The sequence below is a fragment of the Oncorhynchus mykiss genome, chromosome 27 (genome assembly GCF_013265735.2).
Source record: "Oncorhynchus mykiss isolate Arlee chromosome 27, USDA_OmykA_1.1, whole genome shotgun sequence".
Classification (NCBI taxonomy): Eukaryota; Metazoa; Chordata; class Actinopteri; order Salmoniformes; family Salmonidae; genus Oncorhynchus; species Oncorhynchus mykiss.
The window spans coordinates 30,978,887-30,998,424 of NC_048591.1; the positions used below are offsets into that span (position 1 = coordinate 30,978,887).

At 42.5% G+C, this 19,538-nt stretch overlaps 1 protein-coding gene across 2 annotated transcripts in view; it reads right to left on the reverse strand.

Annotated features, from left to right (window-relative positions):
• Nucleotides 1-19,538, reverse strand: part of LOC110507154 (calsyntenin-2) — a 449,723-nt gene that overhangs the window by 227,812 nt on the left and 202,373 nt on the right. For both annotated transcript variants that reach the window (XM_036965819.1, XM_036965818.1), the window contains exon 2: nt 18,272-18,394. In XM_036965819.1, the coding sequence (XP_036821714.1) occupies nt 18,272-18,394 (123 nt within the window). The remainder of the gene's footprint in view (nt 1-18,271; nt 18,395-19,538) is intronic.

Here is a 19,538-nt window from a genome sequence, read left to right on the forward strand (position 1 = left end):
TGGAATTGTGGCACTTCTTTTGCGTTCATTGCACGCAGAGTCAGTGTATATGCAACAGTTTGTGTCGCCTGGCTCATTGCGAACTAATTTGCCAGAATTTTACGTAATTATGACATAACATTGAAGGTTGTGCAATGTAACAGCAATATTTAGACTGATGGATGATGGATGGATATTTAGATAAAATACGGAACGGTTCCGTATTTCACTGAAAGAATAAACGTCTTGTTTTCGAGATGATAGTTTCCGGATTTGACCATATTAATGACCTAAGGCTCGTATTTCTGTGTGTTATTATATTATAATTAAGTCTATGATTTGATAGAGCAGTCTGACTGAGCGATGGTAGGCACCAACAGGCTCATAAGCATTCATTCAAACAGCACTTTCGTGTGTTTTGCCAGCAGCTCTGCTGTTTATGACTTCAAGCCAATCAACTCCCGAGATTAGGCTGGTGTAATGATGTGATGTGAAATGGCTAGCTAGTTGGCGGGGTGCGCGCTAATAGCGTTTCAAACGTCACTCGCTCTGAGACTTGGAGTAGTTGTTCCCCTTGCTCTGCATGGGTAAAGCTGCTTCGAGGGTGGCTGTTGTCATTGTGTTCCTGGTTCGAGCCCAGGTAGGAGCGAGGAGAGGTACGGAAGCTATACTGTTACACTGGCAATACTAAAGTGCCTATAAGACCATCCAATAGTCAAAGGTATATGAAATACAAATGGTATAGAGGGAAATAGTCCTATAATTCCGATAATAACTACAACCTAAAACTTCTTACCTGGGAAAATTGAAGACTCATGTTAAAAGGAACCACCAGCTTTCATATGTTCTCATGTTCTGAGCAAGGAACTTAAACGTTAGCTTTCATACATGGCACATATTGCACTTTTACTTTCTTCTCCAACACTTTGTTTTTGCTTTATTTAAACCAAATTGAACATGTTTCATTATTTATTTGAGGCTAAATTGATTTTATTGATGTATTATATTAAGTTAAAATAAGTGTTCATTCATTATCGTTGTAATTGTCATTATTACAAATACATTTTAGAAATTGGCCGATTAATCGGTATCGGCTTTTTTTTTGTCCTCCAATAATCGGTATCGGTGTTGAAAAATAATAAATTGGTCGACCTCTACTATCTACAGATGCATGTGGACCAAGAGTCACAAGAACTGTTGACCATAGTTACTCACAAAGGACTGTACAGGTACCGGAGGCTTCCTTTTGGAATCACCTCAGAGAGCTATGGACCAGGTACTGAGCGGGCTCACTGGGGTCCAATGTTACCTCAATGATCTACTCATTTCCCGGAAAGACAAGCAGGAGCACCTGAGAAACCTGAACGCTACACTACAGAGATTGGACGAGTACGGTCAGAGGGTCCGGAAGGACAAATGGGAGTTTTTCCGGCCCTGTGTTGAGTTCCTGGGCCACATCATCGACAGTTCGGGGCTTCACAAGGCGCCATCGAAGGTGAAGGCAGTTGCGGAAGCTCCATCACCACAGAACGTGAGTCCGCAGAGATCATTCTTAGGACAACTGACATACTACGCAAAGTTTGTGCCAAACCTAGCTAACATGTTAAAGCCACTGCATGAACTTTTGAACAAAACCAAACAGTGGAAGTGGACAGACAGATGTGAGGAGGCCTTCAAGAAAGTGAAAACAGCCTTAGCTCAGTCAGAGGCCCTAACCCACTTCAACCCCAACTTGCCATTGCAGTTGGCATGTGATGCATCACCTTATGGCGTTGGTGCAGTTGTCTCACACATCATGCCATCAGGTGAAGAAAGGCCAATTGCTTTTGCATCACGGAGCTTAAGTAAAGCCGAGAGCAGTTATGCACAGATAGAGCGTGAAACACTCGCCATTGTGTTTGGAGTTAAGACATTTCATCAGTTTCTGTTTGGCCGACGATTCCCACTGCTGACAGACCATAGACCCCTCACCTCCATCTTTGGTCCCCACACCGGCATTCCGTCGCTTGCAGCCAGCCGCATGCAGCGATGGGCGTTACTGTTATCTGCTCACCAGTACGATATCAAGTACAGAAGGTCTGAGCAGCACTGCAATGCAGACAGCCTCTCAAGGCTTCCCTTACCTGTCGCACACACTGAGCACTCCCAGGCTGAAATCTTCTACTTCAAGGAAGTGACGAACGCCCCAGTTACATCTGTCCAAGTGAAAAAGATCACCCACCCTGGGTCGTGGACATTGTCACTCGTGGAAAAGAAGGAGAGATGTCGGACAGCCTACAACCTTACCTAGTGAGGAGAAACGAACTCACAGTTCAGTTTGGATGCTTGCTATGGGGTTTTCGAGTCATCTTCCCGCCGCCACTGAGAAGGCAGGTGCTTGAAGAACTCCATTCAGGGCACTGTGGCATGGTGCGTATGAAGGAGATTGCACGCAGCTACTTTTGGTGGCCAGGTCTGTACGCAGCTATCGAAGACAAGGTCAAGTCATGTTCTGCATGTCAAAAGATGAGGAACATGCCTCAGCTAGCGCCACTACACCCACGGGACTTCCCAGAGGAGCCTTGGCAGCGAGTCCAAATAGACTATGCAGGCCCACTGGAGGATCGTATGTTCTTAGTTGTAGTTGACGCACACAGCAAATGGCCTGAGGTCACAGTGATGAAGAGCACCTCAGCGGAGAGAACCATCGAAGAGCTACGGTCAATCTTCAGTCGCTTCGGCTTGCCGACGCAACTCGTTAGTGATAATGGCCCCCAACTGGTGTCTGAAGAGTTCTGGTCATTCATGGAAGGAAATGGAATTCAGCACATCAAGTCAGCGCCATATCACCCTGCAACAAACGGCCTCACTGAAAGGTTTGTCCAAACGATGAATCAATCTCTAAAATCATCACAAGGGAACGGCTCCCTCAATAGGCGTCTAAACACCTTCCTGTTAACCTACAGAAACACTCCCTACGCTACAACCAAACTGGCACCCACATCAGCCATGATGAAAAGACAGCTTCACACGTGAGACCTCCAAAGACGAGACAGGTTGTACAGACACAGGTGGAGAGTCAGAGCAAAGCAAAAGACGGAAGCTTCATAGCTGGAGAGAGAGTTCTTGCTTGGAACTACTGCAAAGGTCCAAAGTGGATTCCAGCCACAGTGGTTGCACAAACAGAGCCTGTGTCCTACACAGTTCACACACCGGAAAACATCATCTGGACGAGATAAGTGGATCAACTGTTGCCAGGAACCAACCTCAGAGATGACTCCTGTCAAGTGACAAACCATGATCAGCTACTGGAGACCTACCATGACTACGAGCCATCACCTGAACATCCACTGCAGCAACCTTCAAATGTGGAAAGTGCTCCAGACTCACCTGAACCAGCCAGAGTGCCTACTCAGGGTACTGTTGCACCCCAGTCTGGGCATACACCATCACCACTCAGACTCAGAGATAATGTGACTGTAGACTCACCTGTACGTCGTCATTACCCTGCAAGAGAAAGTCGACCCCCTGACAGGTTTACTATTTAGTTCAGACAAACCTCCGACATCGGGGCAGAATACACCCCAGGGTTATGTCTGGGGACTGAGGCAGTCTACCCTCTATCCCTAGTTTAGAAAAGGATATTCTGAATTGTTCATATAATTACATTAAGATAACTTATTCAAAAGAAAACAATAGGCAAAACAGTGAATATTTGTTGATGTATTGATATTCTAGTGTTGTCCCTATAGGGCACCTGTAACCCACTCTTGCTTACCTACGTTGAAATGGTTGGAATGTGCTTCCTGTAAAACGCATTAAACAATGCCCACGTTAATTTATACTCCAGTCTCATGTCCTGTCCTTATATTAGTTGTATAAGTAATACAGTGTGCTATACAACAGCAGCGTTGCCTTTAAATTGTTTAACTTGGGTCAAATGTTTCAGGTAGCCTTCTACAAGCTTCCCACAATAAGTTGGGTGAATTTTGGCCCATTCCTCCTGACAGAGCTGGTGTAACCGAGTCAGGTTTGCAGGCCTCCTTGCTCGCACACAATTTTTCAGTTATGCCCACACATTTTCTATAGGATGGAGGTCAGGGCTTTGTGATGGCCACTCCAATACCTTGACTTTGTTGTCCTTAAGCCATTTTGCCACAACTTTGGAAGTATGCTTGGGGTCATTGTCCATTTGGAACACCCATTTGTGACCAAGCTTTAACTTCCTGACTGATGTCTTGAGATGTTGCTTCAATATATCCACATCACTTTCCTTCCTCATCATGATGCCATCTATTTTGTGAAGTGGCCCAGTCCCTGCTGCAGCAAAGCACCCCCACAACATGATGCTGCCACCCCCGTGCTTCACGGTTGGGATGGTGTTCTTCGGCTTGCAAGCCTCCCCCTTTTTCCTCCAAACATAACAATGGTCATTATGGCCAAACAGTTCTATTTTTGTTTCATCAGACCAGAGGACATTTCTCCAAAAAGTACGTTCTTTGTCCCAATGTGCAGTTGCAAACCGTGGTCTGGCTTTTTTAATGGCTGTTTTGGAGCAGCAGCTTCTTCCTTGCTGAGCGTCCTTTCAGGTTATGTCGATATAGGACTAATTTTACTGTGAATATAGATACTTTGTACCAGTTTCCTCCAGCATTTTCACAAGGTCCATTGCTTTTGTTCTGGGATTGATTTGCACTTTTTGCACCAAAGTGCGTTAATCTCTAGGAGACAGAACGCGTCTCCTTCCTGAGCGGTATGACGGCTACATGGTCCCATGATGTTTATACTTGCGTATTATTGTTTGTGGAGATGAATGTGGTACCTTCAGGCGTTTGGAAATTGCTCCTAAGGATGAACCAGACTTGTGGACATCTACAATAATTTTTCTGAGGTCTTGGCTGGTTTCTTTTGATTTTCCCATGATGTCAAGCAAAGAAGCATTGAGTTTGAAGGTAGGCCTTGAAATACATCCACAGGTATAGGTACATCTACAGGCTTCTAAAGCCATGACATCCTTTTCTGGAATTTTCCAAGCTGTTTAAAGGCATAGTCAACTTAATGTATGTAAACTTCTGACCGACTGTAATTGTGATACAGTGAATTATAAGTTAAATAATCTGTCTGTAAACAATTGTTGGAAAAAATACTTGTGTCATGCACAAAGTAGATATCCTAACCGACTTGCCAAAATTATAGTTTGTTAACAAGAAATGTATGGAGTGGTTGAAAAACGAGTTTTAATGACTCCAACCTAAGTGTATGTAACCTTCCGACTTCGACTGTAGTTTTGTAATTTTATAAAACAAGCAGACAACAAGAAAATTGCATTTGAAAAGGTCCAGTTTTTGCCGTGAGCCAATGGGGAAACCAAGATAACCACGGGCTGTTTCCCCCCGAGGCTGGCGCTGCCGCTGGCATTCTATCTAATATTGTCTGGGAGAATAACCAGAACTGGCAGCTCGAGAAAAATATTTTAGCTTACAGTATTTATTATGGCAAATTAAGGAGCCCATATTTAGTGATCACTTGCAGACCAGCACAGGAAAGCAGCACCACAGATGAAAGGAGAAACTAGTGATCAAACCTGAGTTAGTAAGTAGACTGACTATCTTTGGTAGACTGTGCGAGGCTCGCATTGCACCCTACAACAATCAAACAAATGGTGAGATTTTTTTCATGAAAGTAATGCAAAGTAATATAGAAACTATTGTAAACTCGGTGGTTCGAACCCTGAATGCTGATTGGCTGACTGTCGTGGTATATCAGACCGTATACCACGGTATGACAAAACAGTTATTTTTACTGCTCTAATTTAGTTTGTAACCGGTTTATAATAGCAATAAGGCACCTCAGGGATTTGTGGTATATGGCCAATATACCACGGCTAAGTGCTGTATCTGTGCATAAGAACAGCTCTTAGCCGTGTATTCGTCATATACCACACCCCCTCTTGCCTTATTGTTTAAATATAACATGTTGCTTTCCACACAAAGTAATATTGTAAAGTAACGCGTTACTTTTGTTAAATGTAACGAGTAATATATAGTATATTACTTTTTCAAGTAACTAATGACAACTTCTCCCACTTCTTCTTCTTCTTCTGTGGTTCACTAACCCGTCAGGAGACGAGTTGGTAGAGAGAGAAAAATATCTAATTAGAAAGACGATTTGGCTCATCTGTGTGGTTCAGTGAGAAAGCAGATTGCATTTCAGTACTTCATAAATAAATGAGTTTGGGAACAACGGCATAATGATGTCTCCTTTGTCCCTGTGCTCAGGACAGGGTCTACAGAATGCTACAGTACACTTCTGGCCATAACTACAGACCAATTATAGTGCAACTCTGGTATGTAGAACATGCAATGGAAGCTGTTTCACTGAAGTTGGCCAGGATATTATCCAAAAGCATTCTGAAGCAGCAATGTTTCCGTCCACAGCTGGAATGAAGGCTGTGTATCGTCTCTAAAGGGTTAAGGAATATAGCGTCTCTACAATGTATTCGGAAAGTATTCACACCCAATGACTTTTTCCACATTTTGTTACGTTACAGCCTCATTCTAAAATGGATTAAAAAAAAATACTCATCAGTCTACTCACAATAACCCATAATGACAAAGTGAAAAAACAGAAATACCTTCTATGCATAGGTATTCAGACCCTTTGCTATGAGACTAGAAATTTAGCTCAGGTGAATCCTGTTTCCATTGATAATGCTTGAGATTTTTCTACAACTTGATTGGAATCCACCTGTGGTAAATTAAATTGGTTGGACATGATTTGGAAAGGCACACACCTGTCTATATAAGGTCTCAAGGTTTAAAGTGCATGTCAGAGCAAAAAAACAAGCCACGAGGTCAAATAAATGGTCCATAAACCTCCGACACAGGATTGTGTCAAGGCACAGATCTGGGGAAGGGTACCAAAAAATTTCTGCAGAATTGAAGGTTGCCAAGAACACAGTGGCCTCCATCATTCTTAATTGGAAGAAGTTTGGAACAACTAACACTCTTCCTAGGCCTTTATAGTAGAGTGGCCAGACAGAAGCCACCTCTCAGTAAAAGGAACATGACAGCCTGCTTGGGATTTGCCAAAAGGCACCTAAAGGACTCTCAGACCATGAGAAACAAGATTCTCTGGTCTGATGAAACCAAGATTTAACTATTTGGCCTGAATGCCAAGTGTCACGTCTGGATGAAACCTGGCACCATCCCTATGGTGAAGCATGGTGGTGGCATGGTGGTGGGATGTTTTTTCAGCAGCAGGGACTGGGAGACTAGTCAGGATCGAGGGAAAGATGAACAGAATGAAGTACAGAGTGTTCCTTGATGAAAACCTGCTCCAGAGCACTGAGGACCTCAGACTGGGGTGAAAGTTCACCTTCCAACAGGACAATGACCCCAAGCACACAGCCAAGGCAACGCAGAAGTGGCTGCGGGACAAGTTTCTGAATGTCCTTGAGTGGCCCAGCCAGATCCAGGACTTGAACCCGATCGAATATCTCTGGAGAGAAAATATCTGTGCAGCGACGTTCCCCATCCAACCTGACAGAGCTTGAGTGGAAGAAGAATGGGAGAAACTCCCAAATACAGGTGTGCCAAGCTTGTAGCTTAATACCCAAGAAGACTCAAGGCTGTAATTGCTTAAAAAAGTACTGAGTTAATGTCATATTTCAGTTATTTATGTATAATACATTTGCAAAAATGTATATACAGTGGGGCAAAAACGTATTTAGTCAGTCACCAATTGTGCAAGTTCTCCCACTTAAAAAGATGAGAGAGGCCTGTAATTTTCATCATAGGTACACTTCAACTATGACAGACAAAATGAGAAAAAAATAATGCAGAAAATCAGATTGTAGGATTTTTTTTATGGTCACCTACAAACAAGCAATATTTCTGGCTCTCACAGACCTGTAACTTCTTCTTTAAAAGGCTCCTCTGTCCTCCACTCATTACCTGTATTAATGGCACCTGTTTGAACTTGTTATCAGTATAAAAGACACCTGTCCACAACCTCAAACAGTCACACTCCAAACTCCACTATGGCCAAGACCAAAGAGCTGTCAAAGGACACCAGAAACAAAATTGTAGACCTTCATCAGGCTGGGAAGACTGAATCTGCAATTGGTAAGCAACTTGGTTTGAAGAAATCAACTGTGGGAGCAATTATTAGGAAATGGAAGACATACAAGACCACTGATAATGTCCCTCGATCTGGGGCTTCACGGAAGATCTCACCCCGTGGGGTCAAAATGATCACAAGAACTGTGAGCAAAAATCCCAGAACCACACGGGGGGGGGGACCAAGTGAATGAACTGCAGAGAGCTGGGACCAAAGTAACAAAGCCTACCATCAGTAACACACTACGCCGCCAGGGACTCAAATCCTGCAGTGCCAGACGTGTCCCCCTGCTTAAGCCAGTACATGTCCAGGACCGTCTGAAGTTTGCTAGAGAGCATTTGGGTGATCCAGAAGAAGATTGGGAGAATGTCATATGGTCAGATGAAACCAAAATATAACTTTTTGGTAAAAAATCAACTCGTCGTGTTTGGAGGACAAAGAATCCAAAGAACACCATACCTACTGTGAAGCATGGGGTGGAAACATCATGCTTTGGGGCTGTTTTTCTGCAAAGGGACCAGGACGACTGATCCGTGTAAAGGAAAGAATGAATGGGGCCATGTATCGTGAGATTTGGAGTGAAAACCTCCTTCCATCAGCAAGGGCATTGAAGATGAAACGTGGCTGGGTCTTTCAGCATGACAATGATCCCAAACACACCGCCGGGCAACGAAGGAGTGGCTTCGTAAGAAGCATTTCAAGGTCCTGGAGTGGCCTAGCCAGTCTCCAGATCTCTACCCCATAGAAAATCTTTGGAGGGAGTTGAAAGTCTGTGTTGCCCATCAACAGCTCCAAAACAGCCCCAAAACATTACTGCTCTAGAGGAGATCTGCATGGAGGAATGGGCCAAAATACCAGCAACAGTGTGTGAAAACCTTGTGAAGACTTACAGAAAACGTTTGACCTCTGTCATTGCCAACAAAGGGTATATAACAAAGTATTGTGATCAACTTTTGTTATTGACCAAATACTTATTTTCCACCATAATTTGCAAATAAGTTCATAAAAAATCCTACAATGTGATTTTCTGGATTTTTTTCCCCATTTTGTATGTCATAGTTGAAGTGTACCTATGATGAAAATTACAGGCCTCTCATCTTTTTAAGTGACTAAATACTTTTTTGCCCCACTGTAAACCTGTTTTTGTTTTGTCATTATGGGGTATTGATTAGGGGGAAAATGACAATTTAATACATTTAAGAATAAGGCTGTAACGTAACAAAATGTGAAAAAATTCAAGGGGTCAGAATACTTTCCGAATGCACTGTATATACTGTGTACTATAGCTGATCACATATTGAGTTTGAGTGGTAGCATGAGAGATGGGTGAAGAGACAGAGAGAGAAAGAGAGAGAGATAGAGAGAAAGCAATTTGAGGCACTGTCCAGGGGTCAAAGTCAAGTCCTCCACAAAATGGCAGAGCACATGCGGGATGTTTTTTAATTACCAGTCAGAGAAATTGAGAAAAGGAATGAACGAGTCGAAAGAGGAGAGGCATCGGTCTGCCTCGGAACAGACCTAATATTTCTCTCTCTCGTAACTTTTTTTATGAATCTGTTTCTTTTTAATTAATTTTTTCAAGCTACGTCTTTGAAGTCCTGGGTTCTGAAGGAATATAGACACAGCGGTACCTGTTCAAAACATATATTAGTGTATTAAAAGCAACCCTCTAGCCTCTCCCATCTTTTCCTCCACTCATTAACTTAGTTTTCAAAGGCACAAAGGGTCTTTAGGGCATCTCTAATCCAATATGTTTTTTTTCTACATCTTAATACATAATCTTTAATCACTCTAAGTTAACATGCCAGATAGGTACCATTTATACTCTGTGACTGAAAATATGTTAATTCAATGAATTGAATCACTGGCGGGACAAGTTAATACACTGTCAGGGCTGAAACACAGTGGGTTCAATGTTGGAATGCCCATTTGAATGTTCCAACAATCTCCAGTGGAACCAATGACTAATGGAATGGAATGTTGCTACAAAAGCCCATATTAGGCTACACTCCAACACATTACAAAACAATAAATCATCACTGTCACACCCTCATCTGTTTCACCTGTCTTTGTGCTTGTCTCCACCCCGCTCCAGGTGTCGCTCATCTTCTCCATTATCCCCAGTGTATTTATGACTGTGTTCTCTGTTTGTCTACTGCCAGTTAGTTTTGTTTGTCAAGCCTACCAGCGTTTTCCCCCTTGCGCCTGTCTGTTTCTAGTCCCAGTTTTCTAGTTTTCCCGGTTTTGACCATTCTGCCTGCCCTGACCCTGCCTGCCGTTCTGTACTTTGCCACATCACACTGGATTTATTGACCTCTGCCTGCCCTGACACTGAGACTGCCTGCCGTTCTGTACCTTTTGGACTCTGATCTGGATTACCGACCTCTACCTGCCCTTAGCCTGTCATTTTGCTTGCCCCCGTTCTAGTAATAAATGTTTGTTACATCAACACTGTCTGCATCTGGGTCTTCCCTAAAATATGATAATCACTATACATTAATTGACACATTATGCAGGTTTAATACTATGCTAATGTTATCTATCCACCATCCACTCCTAGTCTGCTGTATGGTGAGGAGGAGCCGCTAGCCGCTAGGTGCTACCCGCTAGGCGCTACCCACTACCCACTAGGGTAATGAGAGGCTGTTTAATGCTCTCTATCCACCATTCAGCCCTAGCCTGCTGTATGGTGAGGAGGAGCCGCTAACCGCTAGGCGCTACCCGCTAGGCTAATGACAGGCTGTTTGTCATTAGCAGTGTGTGGAGGAGTGTTACGCTAGCTCTCTGTCTCCCATTCAGACCGACAGCACGACGGAGGCTAATTAATCACAACACATTAGCCCCACTGTGTGTTCGCTCGTATCTGTTTACTCGGCGTCATTACGAGGATCCTCAGACGCTCATCACATTACCAGACAGTCCCACCCAGATAGAAGACTCTTGCTGTTAGCTACCAGTGAATAGGGAGGGACAGAGCATCTGTCTGAAATAGGATACTTATAAAATCAAGTAAATGTATGTGTGATGATGTTTAGTGAGTCCAGATATTTTATTGAATCTAGTGATATAGAAATATTTTGCCTGAGGTTGTTTGTCAGGTTCCGATTATTGGTTTTGATTGAACATGGCACCAATATCACTGTATCTATGTAATGGTGGTAGATAGGACTGTGCATACCATAGAACCGGGGTATTCAAATCTTACCCTATGAGGTCCGGACTACTGCTGGTTTTCTCTTCTACCTGATAATCAATTGCACCTACCTGGTGTCCCAGGTCTAAATCAGTCCCTGGAACTAACTTTGAGGTCCAGATTTGATTTTGAGGGCCATAGAACATACTAACATATCACATGTAGAAGTGAACTTGTGCACCTGCAGTTACAGTCCATATAGGTATACTGAAATGATAGGAACAACTGTAGGAACCTGCTAACTAAAGCAGACATAGTCACACCACACAGAGCACCACCGAGGGGGAGCAGTGAAACATAACGAGTGCTGATGAATAGACACATCAGCACAACTTTACAAGATGAGCTGGATCCCTCAAGTGATTGGAAAATGCCTGTGTGTTTGTGTGTATATGGGTGTGTATGATGCACCGGAGTCTAGTAGAACACCAAAGGATAGGAAGACGGACTGATTTCACAAGTGAACATTCAGAAAGAGTGCATTTGCATTTTGTGTGTGTCTGCGTGTGTGCGTACGTGCTTGTGTCTCCCCGCTGCGACCCTACCCATTCAGTCACATTAGTAAGTGAGGAGAGGCTGTAGCCTGTGGCTGTAATGCAGCTCTCTGTACAGCCTAGCTATTAACCCCGGTTCACTCAATACTTAATGACCTACCCTCTGCTGTAAAGTAGCAGCTGCACCAACAGCCTCTCTGGAAAAGCAGTATAATGGACACTCCAGTTGGTGGGAGCTGATTGACTAATTATCCACTATTGCTTAAAGGTTCATGTAGACTCTTAAGAAGCCCATGTGAAGTTTAGCAGTTGGAATTGCGGGACATAATTTCCAATGGGCCTGTTATGGGCCTGTGTGTGTGTGCTGTCTGACATTGAGTCAGTCAGAGAGAGGGAGAGAGACGTATTAAGTCAAGGCATTGAAATTAAGGAGGTGTGAATGGTACCTAGGCAAAGCCCCCTAAAACAAAACTCCCTTCAGTTAATTACTGACTGACTGTGAGCCCCAGACTGTGTCTCCAGAAGATACTCGTGACCACAGCCCAGAGAGAGAGGGAGAGAGAACAATTTGCACATCATTACAACACTGAATGTAGACATAATATGACATAATTTGAAATGTACTTGTGTGGGTGTAATTTTTACTGTTAATTGTTTATTTCACTTTTGTATATTATGTACAGTACCAGTAAAAAGTTTGTACACACCTAGTCATTCAATGGTTTTTCTTTATTTTTACTATTTTCTACATTGTAGAATAATAATGAAGACATAAAAACTATGAAATAACACATATGGAATCATATAGAAACCATAAAAGTGTTAAACGACTCTTCAAAGTAGCCATCCTTTGCCTTGATGACAGCTTTGCACACACTTGGCATTCAATTCAATTCAATTCAAAGGCATGGGAAACATGTGTTAACATTGCCAAAGCAAGTGAGGTAGACAACATATAAAGTGAATATATAAAGTGAATATATAAAGTGAAATATACAATCAAAATTAACAGTAAACATTACACATACAGAAGTTTCAAAACAATAAAGACATTACAAATGTCATATCATATATATATATACAGTGTTTTAACAATGTAGAAATGGTTAAAGGACACAAGATAAAATAAATAAGCATAAATATGGGTTGTATTTACAATGGTGTTTGTTCTTCACTGGTTGCCCTTTTCTCGTGGCAACAGGTCACACATCTTGCTGCTGTGATGGCACATTGTGGAATTTCACCCAGTAGATATGGGAGTTTATCAAAATTGGATTTGTTTTCGAATTCTTTGTGGATCTGTGTAATCTGAGGGAAATATGTCTCTCTAATATGGTCATACGTTGGGCAGGAGGTTAGGAATTGCAGCTCAGTTTCCACCTCATTTTGTGGGCAGTGTGCACATAGCCTGTCTTCTCTTGAGAGCCATGTCTGCCTACGGCAGCCTTTCTCAATAGCAAGGCTATGCTCACTGAGTCTGTACATAGTCAAAGCTTTCCTTAATTGGGTCAGTCACAGTGGTCAGGTATTCTGCCACTGTGTACTCTCTGTGTAGGGCCAAATAGCATTCTAGTTGGCTCTGTTTTTTTGTTAATTCTTTCCAATGTGTCAAGTAATTATCTTTTTGTTTTCTCATGATTTGGTTGGGTCTAATTGTGCTGCTGTTCTGGGGCTCTGTATGGTGTGTTTGTGTTTGTGAACAGAGCCCCAGGACCAGCTTGCTTAGGGGACTCTTCTCCATGTTCATCTCTCTGTAGGTGATGGCTTTGTTATGGAATGTTTGTGAATCGCTTCCTTTTAGCTGGTTGTAGAATTTAACGGCTCTTTTCTGGATTTGGATAATTAGTGGGTATCGGCCTAATTCTGCTCTGCATGCATTATTTGGTGTTCTACGTTGTACACAGAGGATATTTTTGCAGAATTCTGCGTGCAGAGTCTCAATTTGGTGTTTGTCCCATTTTGTGAAGTCTTGGTTGGTGAGCGGACCCCAGACCTCACAACAATAAAGGGCAATGGGCTCTATGACTGATTCAAGTATTTTTAGCCAAATCCAATTGGTATGTTGAAATTTATGTTCCTTTTGTTGGCATAGAATGCCCTTCTTGCCTTGTCTCTCAGATCGTTCACAGCTTTGTGGAATTTACCTGTGGCGCTGATGTTTAGGCCAAGGTATGTATCGTTTTTTGTGTGCTCTAGGGCAACAGTGTCTAGATGGAATTTGTATTTGTGGTCCTGGTGACTGGACCTTTTTTGGAACACCATTATTTTGGTCTTACTGAGATTTACTGTCAGGGCCCAGGTCTGACAGAATCTGTGCATAAGATCTAGGTGCTGCTGTAGGCCCTCCTTGGTTGGTGACAGAAGCACCAGATCATCAGCAAACAGCAGACATTTGACTTCGGATTCTAGTAGGGTGAGGCCGGGTGCTGCAGACTTTTCTAGTGCCCGCGCCAATTCGTTGATATATATGTTGAAGAGGGTGGGGCTTAAGCTGCAACCCTGTCTCACCCCACGACCCTGTGTGAAGAAATGTGTGTGTTTTTTGCCAATTTTAACCACACACTTGTTGTTTGTGTACATGGATTTTATAATGTTGTATGTTTTACCCCCAACACCACTTTCCATCAGTTTGTATGGCAGACCCTCATGCCAAATTGAGTCGAAGGCTTTTTTGAAATCAACAAAGCATGAGAAGACTTTGCCTTTGTTTTGGTTTGTTTGGTTGTCAATTAGGGTGTGCAGGGTGAATACATGGTCTGTTGTACAGTAATTTGGTAAAAAGACAATTTGACATTTGCTCAGTACATTGTTTTCATTGAGGAAATGTACGAGTCTGCTGTTAATGATAATGCAGAGGATTTTCCCAAGGTTACTGTTGACGCATGTCCCACGGTAGTTATTGGGGTCAAATTTGGGGTGATCAGTCCTTGGTTCCAAATATTGGGGAAGATGCCAGAGCTAAGGATGATGTTAAAGAGTTTTAGTATAGCCAATTGGAATTTGTTGTCTGTATATTTGATCATTTCATTGAGGATACCATCAACACCACAGGCATTTTTTGGGTTGGAGGGTTTTTATTTTGTCCTGTAACTCATTCAATGTAATTGGAGAATCCAGTGGGTTCTGGTAGTCTTTAATAGTTGATTCTAAGATCTGTATTTGATCATGTATATGTTTTTGCTCTTTATTCTTTGTTATAGAGCCAAAAAGATTGGAGAAGGGGTTTACCCATACATCTCCATTTTGGATAGATAATTATTTGTGTTGTTGTTTGTTTAGTGTTTTCCAATTTTCCCAGAAGTGGTTAGAGTCTATGGATTCTTCAATTACATTGAGCTGATTTCTGACATGCTGTTCCTTCTTTTTCCGTAGTATGTGTAATGTTTACTGTTAATTTTTATAGTTTATTTCACTTTATATATTCACTTTATATATTATCTACCTCACTTGCTTTGGCAATGTTAACACATGTGTCCCATGCCAATAAAGCCCTTGAATTGAATTGAATTGAGAGAGAGAGAGAGAGAGAGGTAGAGAGAGAGACAGAGAGAGAGAGAGAGAGAGGGAGAGAGAGAGGGAGAGAGAGAGGGGGGGGAGGGAGAGAGAGAGGAAGAGAGAGAGAGAGAGAGAGCGAGAGAGAGAGAGAGAGAGAGGAAGAGAGAAAGAGAGAGAGAGATAGAGAGAGAGAGAGGAGGTAGTGTGAAAGAAATATGATAGAGAGAGAAAGATAAAGTCCTTCCCTGCTGTCTCATCTCTATCTCTGTCTCTCTATCTCTCTCTCACTCTCATTCAATTCTCTCTCTCAATTGAATTCAATTCCTATTAACATAAGAAACATAAGTTAACATTGGCAAAACAAGTGAAATAGTTAATAAACTAAAGTGAAATAAACAATAAAACATTTACAGTAGAACAAAAGTTCACAAAATGTCCAGAATAATATAGACATTTCAAATGTCATAGTATGTCTATATACCATGTTGTAATGATGTGCAAATAGTTAAAGTACAAAAGGGAAAATAAATAAACATAAATATAGGTTGTATTTACAATGGTGTTTGTTATTCACTGGTTGCCCTTTTCTTGTGGCAACAGGTCACAAATCTTGCTGCTGTGATGGCACACTGTGGTATTTCACCCAGTAGATATGGGAGTTTTCAAAATTGGAATTGTTTTTGAATTCTTTGTGGGTCTGTGTAATCTGAGGGAAATATGTATCTCTAATATGGTCATACATTTTGCAGGAGGTTAGGAAGTGCAGCTCAGATTCCACCTCATTTTGTGGGCAGTGTGCACATAGCCTGTCTTATCTTGAGAGCCAGTTTCTGCCTTTGGCTGCCTTTCTCAATAGCAAGGCTATGCTCACTGAGTCTGTACATAGTCAAAGATTTCCTTAAGTTTGGATCAGTCACAGTGGTCAGTTATTCTGCCATTGTGTACTCTCTGTTTAGGGCTAAATAGCATTCTAGTTGGCTCTGTTTTTTTGTCAATTCTTTCCAATGTGTTAAGTAATTATCTTTTTGCTTTCTCATGATTTGGTTGGGTCTAATTATGTTGCTGTCCTGGGGTTCTGTGGGGTCTGTTAGTGAACAGAGCCCCAGGACCAGTTTGCTTAGGGGACTCTTCTCCAGGTTAATTTCTCTGTAGGTGATGGCTTGGTATGGAAGGTTTGGGAATCGCTTCCTTTTAGGTGGTTGTAGAATTGAACAGCTCTTTTCTGGATTAGCGGGTATCGGCCTAATTCTGCTCTGCAGGCATTATTTGGTGTTTTAAATTGTACACAGAGGATATTTTTGCAGAATTCTGCATGCAGAGTCTCAATTTTGTGTTTGTCCCATTTTGTGAATTCTTGGTTGGTGAGCGGACACCAGATCTCACAACCTTAAAGGGCAATGGTTTCTTTAATTGATTCAAGTGTTTTTTGCCAGATCCTAACTGGTATGTCAAAATGTATGTTCCTTTTGATGGCATTGAAGGCCCTTCTTGCCTTATCTCTCAGATCATTTACAGCTTCACAGCTTTGTGGAAGTTACCTGTGGCACTGATGTTTAGGCCAAGGTATGTATAGCTTTTTGTGTGCTCTAGGGCAACGGTGTCTAGATGGAATTTGTGTTCGTGGTTCTAGCAAATGGGCCACCATTATTTTCATATTTTGGTTACTACATGATTCCATATGTTATTTCTCTCTCTCTCTGTCTCTCTCTCTCCCTGTAGGGTGGCCATTACAGGCAACCCTCTCAGGCCACTACACTGTCTCCACATACTAGAAGGAAAACTCAGACAACCATATCCAGCCAGCCATCCTTCTCGCCAGCCTACATCAGAGCTGCTCCAACCCAGCCTGAGGGGTTCTGAGAGTGGGCACCAGCCCAGGAGCCAACCCCACACTGAGGCCTTGGCCACATCAAGAGGCCTGGCAGGAGGCAGTGGAGCCAGGCTGGCCAGTTAGCCTGTAGCTAATGACAACCCACTGGGACTGGCAACCCAATAGGGGAGTGTTCACCATCACATTGATTCAATCTAATTTTATTTGCACTACTAAGAGGGAAACATGTTAGTATTGGTTTCACATTGGTTAAAGGACATAAGGGAGGGAATAGCTTTCATATGAATGTGTTTTGTAGTACTAGTTTAAAGCTAGTGGTTTTAAATAAGAAATTATACATTCTGTTTTATTTTCTTGGAAAGCAGAAGTATGAAATAACATGGTCCGGCTTAATGCATTTTATTTTAATGATTTACAAGAGCTTCCAAGAACCAAGGTCAACCACAGCAGTTAAGAGCGAGTAAATTGTCCTCTGAATGAACGACGCTAATCCATTCATCACAACTTGGTACTTCGCTCACCCATTCATCACAACTTGGTACTTCGCTCACCCATTCATCACACCTTGGTACTTCGCTCACCCATTCATCACAACTTGGTACTTCGCTCACCCATTCATCACAACTTGGTACTTCGCTCACCATTCATCACAACTTGGTACTTCACTCACCCATTCATCACAACTTGGTACTTTGCTCACCCATTCATCACAACTTGGTACTTCGCTCACCCATTCATCACAACTCGGTACTTCACTCACCCATTCATCGCAACTTGGTACTTCACTCACCCATTCATCACAACTTGGTACTTCGCTCACCCATTCATCACAACTTGGTACTTCGCTAACCCATTCATCACAACTTGGTACTTCGTTTACCCATTCATCACAAATTGGTACTTCTCTCACCCATTCATCACAACTTGGTACTTCTCTCACCCATTCATCACAACTCTGTACTTCGCTAACCCATTCATCACAACTTGGTACTTCGCTAACCCATTCATCACAACTTGGTACTTCGCTCACCCATTGATCACAACTTGGTACTTCACTCACCATTCCACCACTTTTCATGTTTTGTGTGGACCCAAGGAAGAGTTGCTGCTGCTTTCGCTAATGGGGATGCTAATAAAATACCAAAATACCAAATCACACAGCAGTGGGGTGTACCATACCTGCGTAGGGCACGGGGGCGTCTTTGTCCAGGGCCACCAGGGGAGGGTCCAGTAGGACGATGTCCATGTTCTCTGTGATTACCCCATGGTATGACGTCTCAATCCATGGCTTGTGTTTGTTCACTACGATAGAGAAGGGAGTGTGTGAAAGAGGGATGGAGAAAAAGAGAGAGAGAATGTCAGTCATGTGTTCACAGTTGTTGATACATTTTTAGTCTGCATGTAATTACTGGGTGAACTGAGACTGGCTTTGTGAAAAATGAATACAACAGCTTTTCTTTCCTCCCCCAACTGCAACTTCCACTTGGAAATACAGACACACACACACACACACACACACACACACACACACACACACACACACACACACACACACACACACACACACACACACACACACACACACACACACACACACACACACACACACACCACCTTTCCTGGCAGAGGATCTCCATTCTTTAGTTTTTCTGAGAAACACTCTCATTTTGCTTATCTCCCCTACCTCTTTTCTCTCCCTCTCTTTTCTCTCTCAAACATCCCCTGTAGGTCTCAAAGCGCTCCGCCAAGCTTGATCAATGACCACTATTGAACTGCCAGCAGAGCACTACTTCCTGGGCCCTGCCAAAACAAAGTCCATGAGCAGTAGGACGATTAGCACGGCATAATTGTGCAAAGCCCCTGAGGGCCGTGAAGCAGGAGTTAGCTAGCTAGCTCACCGTTTTATATACCATCTCTTTATCAAAGGTAAGGAGTTTTAAAACGGCAACAACAGCCCATTTCCTCCTCAACTGCTTCACTTTCTCACGGCGTTCTCTGACTCAGGTGTGAACAGCAATGCCCCAATTCCATCCTGTGATTTCTGTACGAGGAAATTGTTGGTTGTTAACAACACCAAACTAGGGTGTTTTGTGTTTTGTGTGATACACATCCAAGTGAAAATTACCTAAATACATGTGTATCACTTTCTTATGGGTACATTATCCGACATTCAGGGAAGGAGAAGGAGAGAAAAAAAGTCCATACAACAAACAATTTGTACAGCTGTCTTTAGTGCCACTTCACATTACACAGCCTTTGTCCCTGGGTGTATGTGTAATTACATTGGGAAACCACTTCAGTAATTCATGGAATCACTACGTCTAAGACTTAAGGCACTGTCAGTATATAAACACAACCAAACATAAGTGTTCTAGTAAGCACCAGAAACTATATATCGTAACAATATTTAATTTCATTGCAAATACATGAATCATAACACAGAATC